The sequence below is a fragment of the Callospermophilus lateralis genome, chromosome 18 (genome assembly GCF_048772815.1).
Source record: "Callospermophilus lateralis isolate mCalLat2 chromosome 18, mCalLat2.hap1, whole genome shotgun sequence".
In the NCBI taxonomy this organism is placed as follows: Eukaryota; Metazoa; Chordata; class Mammalia; order Rodentia; family Sciuridae; genus Callospermophilus; species Callospermophilus lateralis.
In genome coordinates this window covers 17,887,149-17,896,451 of record NC_135322.1, presented here as the reverse complement: position 1 = coordinate 17,896,451, position 9,303 = coordinate 17,887,149, and the positions used below count along the sequence as shown (strand labels likewise).

Below are 9,303 nucleotides of genomic sequence, written 5' to 3'. Positions count from 1 at the left end.
GAGTCGGAGCCGGGCCGGGGTCGGTGCACCTGGCGGATGCGCCCGGCTGTGCGCGCCAGCGCAGCAGCCCGAGCAGCGGCCGCCGCTCGCGCGGCGGGGATGCCCGGACGCCGGGCTCCGGGGCTGGGCCCCCGGCGGTAACCGGAGCGGGGGGGCCGCGCCCCCCCTCCTCCCCCTCGCCGGTCCCAGAGCCGCAGCTGCTGCGCCCGCGCGCTCCCGGGGACATTCGAACCTCCGCCCGGGCCCGCCGCCGCTCGCCACGCTATTAATACCGGCGGCCCGGGAGGGGGGCGCAGCGTGCGCAGCGCAGCGATGGGGACGCTGCTGGCCTTCGTGGTCGGCGCGGCACTGGGTGAGTGCGCTGGGGGCGGGCGCGGCTAGGGGCGCTGCCGGGGCACTGGCGGGATTGCGGGATTCGCGCTCCGGACGCCGGGCGGACGCTCCAGGGCCGCCCCCTGCCCATCCCCCGGCCCCGCGAAGTCCGCTTCAGAAGTTGTGCGCGCGGGGAGCCGGGCCCCGGAGGGCGGTGGAAGCGCGGTGGGCGAGAGCCGGCGGGGACCCGGTTGGCACGGCCTCGCCGCTGCGGGCGCCCAGCCGGGGGCGAGGAAACGCGGAGTCAGCTGCTCCCAGAGCCCCGCAGGCTGCAATGTGACACCCACAGCCGCGGGAGGGAGGGGGGAAGGCGGTGCCCCGAGACTGGGACTAGAGACTGAGAGACTGGGAGAGATGGAGACGGGAGGGAGGAGGCCAGAGACATGGAAGGACATCGAGTGCTCCTCTGGGAGACTGGGGATGTGGGGCTAGAGTGGGAGACCGAAGGATGAGAGAGAGAGAGAGAGAGAGAGAGAGAGAGAGAGAGAGAGTGAGTTAAGTGTGTAAGCAAGGTAGAGAGAGAAACTTGAGAGAGGCAGAAGATGGGGAGATGAGGGAGGGAGATGGAGACAGACCAGGGAGAGAATGCGGGGTGGAATTTAAAAAGGGAGAAATATCCAAAGGTGGCCACAGAGACCTAACAGAGTGACTCTGAGCCTGCAAAGAGGAGAGGAAGTCACGAAGTCAGGACCTTCAGAGAGGCCCCAAAGAGGAGCTTGGGAAACAGAGACATCAGGGGAGCAGACGAGAATCCCTGAAGATACAGAGAGGAGGAGACTCAGGGACCAGGAAAAGACCCAGACCTGAAGCTGGAGACACAGCTTTAGCTGGAGAGCACTGGGAGGCAGGGAGGGGGTGGCAGGTAAGAGGGGAAGGAGGGACCCAAACGGCCTGGATACAGTGGAGGTGCAAGGCCCTAAGGGAGGAAAGAGCTTTTGAGAAACGAATTGATGGGGTGGAGGTCTGCAGGGGAGGAAGCCTGGGGCAGAGGGGACAGAGGGGGTGGCTCACACAGGGGCTTGTGGGAAGAGGGAGCAGAGCTGGAGTGCGGGTTCACCTCCTGAAGCCATCCCTTGTCTTAAACCATGGTTGGTTTTGCACAGCAGTCGAGTGGTGGAAATGGCTCTGCCGTCTTGAACTTGAAAAGCAGCCGGAATTCTAGTCCAGCCACCTGGATGCATTGGTGCTTTGGGCAAGGGACCTTCTGAGCGAGGGGTAGTTGGGTGGCACAGGCTGAGTTACTGACCACATTGACAGAACTGTTTTCTGGACCTCCTTAGGATTCTGCACAACTACTAGAAACAAAGATGATCAGTTCTTTTACTAAACAGAGAGGTGAACTGAGGCTCAGAGCTGAGTGATTGGCCAAGGTCACACAGAGAGGGAGAGGCAGAACCTGCTTGGCACATGGGTCCGTCGATCTGTAATCACTACTGAGGGGAACCAGATGGTTTCTGAAGGCCCTGGGAGTCAGCAGCCAGTGAGCCGGGCATCGCCTAGGGTGACCGGTGCCCCTGCTCGACTTGAGCCTGCTGTCCCCACAGTGTCCTCGGCCTGGGGGGGCTGTGTGGAGGTGGATTCAGAGACTGAGGCTGTGTATGGGATGACCTTCAAAATACTGTGCATCTCGTGCAAGCGTCGAAGTGAGACCACCGCAGAGACCTTCACCGAGTGGACCTTCCGCCAGAAGGGCACTGAGGAGTTTGTCAAGGTGTGTGGGTGCCTGGGGTGGGCACGGGAGGGCAAGTGACTGTGTGAGGAGTTGGTGGGGCTGGCTCTGGAGGCAGGGGTTGTCTTAATAATAACAATGTGGCTAGGAATTATGACCTGGATTCAAATACTGGCTCCACCACTGACCAGCTGGTGCCTTTGGGCAAGTCCCTGGGCCTCTCTGAGCCTCAGTTTCCCCCTCTGTAATGATGGGGTGGCAGGGGTCTCCTGCCCATAGAGCTGTGTGAGGAATAAATTGCACTTGGCATATGACTGGCATGAAATGAAGGTCCCTGGAATTATTTGGCATCAGCAAAAATGTTGTGAATAGTCATCAGTGAGAAAAAACAGAACTTTTTTTCTTTTTCTTCTTCTTTTTTTAACATCCTTTATCCTCTGTGTTTGGAATTGCCTGTGGTGGGGGCATGTGATACCACTAGAGAACTGGGGTCCACAGCAGCTGGGCTCAGGCTGCCCTGTCCCTGCCTGAAGCGTGTGTCCAGAGGCTGGGGAAGGATGGCAGACCGCGAGGGGCTTGGGAGGGTGACGGAGGGTGCATGTACCTCAGGACTAGAGGCAGAGTCAAGGTCTCAGTCAGGTGCAATCCCAGACCCTCTGCCTCCATCCGGCCCGAGATTAAGGTGACTGAGTCCATGTGTGTGCCGTCTGTGTCATGGCAGGGGACAGAATCAGGGGACGGGGCTGGGGGAGACGGGCCCAGGCAGTGACCCCCACCTCCCACCACCCCCAGATCCTGCGCTATGAGAACGAGGTGCTGCAGCTGGAGGAAGACGAGCGCTTTGAGGGCCGAGTGGTGTGGAATGGCAGCCGGGGTACCAAGGACCTGCAGGACCTGTCCATCTTCATCACCAATGTCACCTACAACCACTCAGGTGACTACGAATGCCATGTCTACCGCCTGCTGTTCTTTGAGAACTACGAGCACAACACCAGCGTTGTCAAAAAGATCCACCTTGAGGTGGTGGACAAAGGTGAGTGGGCCCTGCCTGCCCCTTCGCCCCGTTGCCCACCGTGAACCAGATGGAGGGACAGATGGCAGATAGGGGCCGGGCTGGCTCCATGCCTGGGCCAGCCAACCGCCCACAGCAATAGCGGGAGCGTCGTGTCCATGTCCGTGTCTGTCCCCCCCCCCCCGTCCCCCTGTGCGGGCCCCCCAGCTCTGGACTCCACTTCCCCTCACCCCACCGGAGAGGTCCCAGCAGGCTCCTCCCCACAGACATTGTAGGTACCAAACCCAGCTTGGTGGCCTGTGCTGTGTGACCTCCTGCAGGTACCTTCTTGTCTCTGGGCCACAGGGTTGTCTCTGAGATGATAGGAGTACCCTTGGGGGGTGTCCTTTGAGTCATTCCGATGTCTCGGGAGTTATGAGGGTTGAGCACGGGGCTGGAGACCGGCTGCTGTCCTGCGCCTGGCTCGCAGCGGGGCCTGGTGCTGGAGGACAAGGGTCGTGTTCTGATGGCCCCATAGCCTTGGTCCTGCCTGCGTCTGACCTGGCAGAGGACGTCACCCAGAGGAGAGCGCCTCACATGCCACCAGCGGCTTGTTCAGGTGTCTGGTCTGACCCAGCAGATCTGGGTGGGCCCACAGTCGTCTCTAGTGCGTTTTCGAAGGTGGGGGGTGGGTGCCATAGGGCCAGGGGCCCCAGTGTGGGCAGCAGGGTCTCTGGGGTTTGTCCACCGACTCAAGGGTTCCTCTTCAGCTGCCTGAGACCCCCGCTCTGCAGGAGCTCCACCCCTTCTCTGGCCCGTGCTCTGATTGGCATGAGTTGGAATTTTCCAGGGCCCTGTGGCTCACTGGCTTAGTCAGGAAGCTACTTTAGGCCTGGAGCCAGCAAAGAGCCATGGCAAGTCTGTCCCCTGGGACCGCAGCACACACAGCATCACGGACTGCACGCATTACGCTCCCTCTCCAGGAGACAGTGCTGGCCTGAGTGCCATCCAGGAAGTCCCTCCCTGAGCCCTCCCGCCCTCCCTCGGGGCCAGGGGTTCTTATGCCCCCATTTTGCAGATGAGAAAGCAGAGGCTCAGGGAGGGAAGATCTCAGGGCCAAGGTGACAGAGTCAGGACCTGGATCTGAACCCAGCCGCTCCTGGGTGACGGTCGTTTCCGTTCCTGGCATGAATCACCGCCCTCCCTCGTCAGCCGGAGCCTGCGGGACTCTTTATATAATTAGCGTTTTTACGTTTCCTATCCAAGTGGATCAGCAGAAGGCAATTCAGAAGATGTACGGGAGCCACTCGGTGGCCCACGTCACCGTGTTGGGTGGGTGGTCAGCCCTGGACACGGAAGATGGAGTCACCAGTGACATAGGGGATAGAGCTGAGTGACTCTAATAAAGACGCCCGGCCTCCCGGCCTCTACAAAACCTGGCTTATTCCACTACCAGGAATCAGTGCCCAGGAGAGGGGGAGGCAGGTGGGGAGGCTCCAGGAAATGTTGTCCCCTGGTTTTTCCCATCTTGGCCATGGAGCCTTGCTCAGAGAGCTGTCCTTACCTGCTTAGCACAGGCCCACCCGTGCCCTGGGAACAGTGCTCTTCCTCTCATAATCTACCCTATCATGCCGCCTCCCAGAGCCTACATTTTTAACAATATTTAACACAACACAGAGTCCTTTGTGCTGCCTTCTGGAAGTCCATGTTTTCAGCATTAACACCGTATTCTAGTGCTTCCTATCCACCCTATTAGAGTATGGCTTTTTACATCCACCACCCCCAGTATTTTATTTTGTACTCTCTATGATACTGTTTTTTGGGGGGATTTGTTTGCTTCTTTTTTTTCTTTTGGTACTGGGGGTCCAACCCAGGGGTGCTTTACTGCTGATCTACATCCCCAGTCCTTTTTTAAATTTTTATTTTATTTTTATTTCTTTATTTTGAGACAGCATCTCACTAAATTGCAGAAGGTCTTGCTCAGTTGCTGACTCTGACCTTGAACTTGCCATCTTCTTGCCTCAGCCTCTGAGTTGCTGAAACTGTAGGCACGCACCACCAGGCCCGGCTGGACCGCACATTTCTTGTCATTCTCGATCATGCCAGAGTCTGTGGGACATTTCCCACCGTGATCTCGTGTTGTCATCTTTGCCCACCATGCTGTGCTCCCGTGTTTAAAGGCATTTTTGGTGACCCTGTAGTACTGTTCAGTATCACCTGTGGTGCTGCCCTGCGCTCAGCACTACCCATGGCGCTACAGTCAACATGACTACCCCGCTGTAGTGTTTTTCCATTACTGATAATATCTCTGTATTGTTGGCATTCCCGGCCGTCCCATGTCTTAAAAATCATTCCTACTTTCTGTCTTGCTGCACTTTCAGGGTTAGCGATCAACCTGAATTGCCTCCTGGTAGTGGCCCCTGAGGAATGAACTGAGTCAGGTCCAAAGGAGGGGGCTGCGGGCTGGGCCTGTGATCCCAGCAGCTCAGGAGGCTGAGGCAGGAGGATCGCAAGTTCAAAGCCAGCCTCAGCAACTTAGCAAGGTGCTAAGCAACTCAGTGAGACCCTGTCTCTAAATAAAATATAAAAAGGGCTGGGGATGTGGCTCAGTGGTTAGGCACCCCTGGGTTCAATCCCTGGTACCAAATACAAAAGCAAACTGGGGACCCTCTGGCCTGCAGAATTGCACCAGGGTTTCAGATCTGGGACCCCCTGTGTAGGCAGGGCCAGCAAAGCTCTCGAGAAGTTTGGGGTGTTTTAAGAGATCAAAGGCCTCCCCAGAGAAGGTGCCTCTGGCCCTGTGTGTGACTCTTCTCCCTTGGCTCCTCATCTGTAAAGTGGGCCAGTGGCAGTCCCACCCCTTTCCTGAGATGTCCGCAGGGTTTCATGGAGACCGTGTTTGTGCACAGCAGCTGTGACCTCCTCTTTGGTCGCGGAAGGGTTACAGAGTGGAGCTCTAGCCCTGCGTTTGGTTGCATTTGAGGCTGGCTCCTGGCTTCGAGTCCCAGCTTAGCTGTGTGCCCTTGGCCTAGCACCTGTCCTTCTCTGGGCCTCAGTAGCCTGGTCTGGAAGCGGGCTACAGATTCATGCCTTTCCCCGACCCAGTCTGACTGGGAGAGGGAAGACTGGTTCCTTGTTAACCTAGATCTTTGTGGGCACAGAGCTCCAGGAACAGGGGGGAGATTCCAGGGACTGAGATGTATTCAGACAGTGAGGGGCTCAGGGTGGTTCCTGGCCATGGGGAGCCTGGGCAACCCCAGCCTGGGGGCCTTTCCCGGGGGCCAGGGAGACGCTCAGATGAAATCAATGCAGAGCCTGGCCAGGAGCGGGCCATCCTGCTGGACCTGGGTGAGTCCTGGAAGCTCCTCCAGGCTCCTCTGCAGGGGGTGGGGGAGGGGAGCGTCCAGCCCCACCCCCTCCCTCCTTCTGGCCCAGAAAGCTTTAGTGCCATCTGCACGGGGTGGAGCGGCAGCAGGGGCCGCGCTCTCAGGGAGGAAGACCCCATGAGGACAGCAGCCAGGGGAAGAGATCCCGGCCACCCAGGAGGGGACCAGGGATGTGCATGGCCACCTGTGATATCCGGCTGAGGACACCAAAGTGGCCTGTGACTCTGGTCCCCTGGCTGAATGTGTTCCCTTTGCAGTTTAAATTTAGGCTCAATGAAAGGAAGCTGGCAGAGGCAGGGCCAGCACTGCAGCAAGGATGTAGGGCTTCCGGAAAGTAGCCAACACTTCGCGGGGGTTTTGCAAGTCCTCCAAGCATGGCAAGGAGGGGTGTTAACTCATTTCCTCTTCCTGGCAACCCCCGGAGAGGGTATTAGTATCATCCTCATTCTACAGAGGGGGCATCAAGACTCAGAGAGGTGGAGTCATTGGCCTAAGGTTGCACAGCCAGGCAGGATTTGCACTCTAGCTGTCTGTGTCTGGACTCTCTGCTCCTAAGCATTACGCAGTACTGCCCCAATTGTAACAGTAATAATAATAATAATGGATTTTTTTGAGTGTTTTCGATAGGCCGAGGACTAGTCTAAACATCTCTAAAGCTTATTTAATTCTCACAGCACTTCCCTGGAGGTATTGTGGTTATGGACATTGTGCACACGGGGAAATGGAGGTCCGGGGAGGCTGAGTCACTTACCCAAGGTCACACAGCGGACAAGTGGCCAAACCAGGGTTTGAACCCAAGCCTTTCGAGTGGCGGACGCTCCCTGAAGTTCCACAGGGAGGCAGTTGAGGGTGATCCCCAGGCCCATCTGAGCCTGGTTGTTAGTCAGAGTGACAGCCAGGACACTGGGGAAGCAACATGATGGTCCTGTGTGTGGCCCAGGGAGGTCAAGCCACTTGCTCAAGCTCACACAGCAAGTGCGCCACACACTTGGGGGGTGTCCTGCCTCCTAAGGTGGAGACAGGTGCCTCAGCTGCCGCCTGAACCCCACCTGGTCCCCGCAGCCAACAGAGACATGGCGTCCATCGTGTCCGAGATCATGATGTACGTGCTCATCGTGGTACTGACCATATGGCTCGTGGCCGAGATGGTTTACTGCTATAAGAAGATCGCGGCTGCCACGGAGGCCGCTGCGCAAGAGAATGCGTGAGTGGGGTGGGAGGGGATGGCCAAGGCCACCGAGGCACCTCCAGACTTCCTGGAGTGGGTGTGAGCTGCATGGGAGGGGTGGGGGCAAGAGAGCCAGCGGGTGCCACCTGTCTGTGCTCCCCAGAGCCGGGGCAGGTGGTCAGGTTCCAGATCCTGCTTCCCTTAAACTCGGGAGTCCGGCCCACAGCCCCCTCCCCTCTAACTCTGGGGCAAAGGCCTCAACCTTCCTCATTCTCCTGGGAGGGGGGTCAACTGGTGATCGGGTCACGGTATACCTGGCCTTTCCCCCACAGCTCGGAATACCTGGCCATCACCTCTGAAAGCAAAGAGAACTGTACGGGCGTCCAGGTGGCCGAATAGCCCTGGTAAGGCGGGTGGACAGGGACTCGGGGGTCCCCCAGAGTTTTGGTCTGCTGGGTCCCTAATTCCCTATCTCTCCCTCCCCTCTAGGTCCTGGGCTCTGCCTCAAGGAAGAGCCAGCCCTGATGGGGGACAGCCTGCCCCCAGAGGGGGCTGGCCATTCCTGGGCCTCCAGGAGCCTCAGAGTCCTGCCAACAGAGCCGCCAGGGAGGGAGGGGGCAGGGGCACTGGCTCGGCTCACACCCCAACTCGGCCTTCTTTCTCCTGCCCCTTGCCCACCCACCGCCATGCATGATGGGTAAAGCAATACTGCCGCTGCCCCTCCCCCTGCTTCTGCTGCCTGTTTGGGGAGGGGTCGTCGGTGAGGCGGGGGCAGCAGCTCCGCACCCCTTCTTCTTGCTGATTTGCACACATCGGCCGCTTTGGACGTGCACTGCTGGGCTCAGCCTGTCCCTGCCCCGTCCCTGCCCGGCCCCGGGGGGGAGGGGTCGTGATGGGCTGGAACAGTTTGGGGCAGGTGGTTCTGGTACCCACTGCGACCCCAGCATCATTTCCCCTCCTGCTTCCTCCGGCTGGACCTGGGGTCCCCTGTCCCTGTGATGCACTCTTGCCCCGGCCCCACCCGCCCTCTCTCACCAGCCTTGGATCGTGGCCACTTAGAAAGGGGCCCATTCTGCCTCGTCTCTCTTTACAGAAGTAGTTTTGTTCATGAAATAAAGATTCTTGGACTTGATTCCCCGTCTGTCTCGTGAGTGAGCCCAGGCACCCGCTCTGCCGGGCCCCCAAGTCCGAAAGCCTTGGATTTTCCCGGGATCCTCCCTCCCAGGAGGCAGCGGGACCTCAGGGAGTTAGGGACTCGGTGGGGAGCCTATGGAGCCACTTAGAACTTGATTGAAGCCTGGTTGAGGGGAGTCATTAGCTCAGTGGGGGCCGGAGCCTCTGAGCCCTGGGGGTGCAGGTGTCCTGTGGGGTCTGCAGGAGGAGAGCCAGAGTCACACGGAGAGAGATTGGGGGCCGGCTCCAGGCAGGCGAAACCAGTGTCCGCTGGGCAGGTCCGAGGCTGGGGTCTGTGGGCTGGACTGGACAGGGGGCCTGTGAGGGTGAGCAGGTGGACCTAATTGTGCGGTGACGACCCATCTGGGGTCAGCCGTCCTGGTCTGACGGCAGGCAAGTGGCTGCAGGCGACCTGGCCCGTCGGGGTGTTGATCTGGCCTGGGGTCTGACGTGGATGGCTCTTGGTTGCTGGCGGGACAGCGTGTATCTGCTCTGGCCACTTCCGGCCACTTGGCCTGGGCCTCAGCACTCTGTGTAGCCTTTT

At 59.0% G+C, this 9,303-nt stretch overlaps 1 protein-coding gene across 2 annotated transcripts; it reads left to right on the top strand.

The window, feature by feature from the left end:
* On the top strand, positions 1-8,718 carry Scn1b (sodium voltage-gated channel beta subunit 1). Of its 2 annotated transcripts, none has more exons than XM_076838236.2 (6): positions 1-352; positions 1,917-2,083; positions 2,834-3,074; positions 7,481-7,622; positions 7,919-7,990; positions 8,076-8,718. In XM_076838236.2, exons 1-5 carry the CDS (start codon positions 313-315, stop codon positions 7,983-7,985), a joined length of 657 nt encoding a protein of 218 aa, XP_076694351.1. In that variant the 5' UTR covers positions 1-312; the 3' UTR covers positions 7,986-7,990; positions 8,076-8,718. The 2 variants fall into 2 exon arrangements, with proteins under 2 accessions (XP_076694351.1, XP_076694352.1); XM_076838237.2 differs by lacking the exon at positions 1-352 and adding an exon at positions 717-1,234.
* The last annotated feature ends 585 nt before the right edge of the window (positions 8,719-9,303 follow it).

What these genes read in the sequence shown, in the direction of transcription:
- Scn1b (XM_076838236.2), top strand. Translation starts at nt 313, where the DNA reads ATGGGGACGCTGCTGGCCTTCGTGGTCGGCGCGGCACTGG. An exon ending in CCTTGAGGTGGTGGACAAAG is followed by an intron (nt 3,075 to 7,480) that starts GTGAGTGGGCCC and finishes TGGTCCCCGCAG; the next exon opens with CCAACAGAGACATGGCGTCC. An exon ending in GCCGCTGCGCAAGAGAATGC is followed by an intron (nt 7,623 to 7,918) that starts GTGAGTGGGGTG and finishes TTTCCCCCACAG; the next exon opens with CTCGGAATACCTGGCCATCA.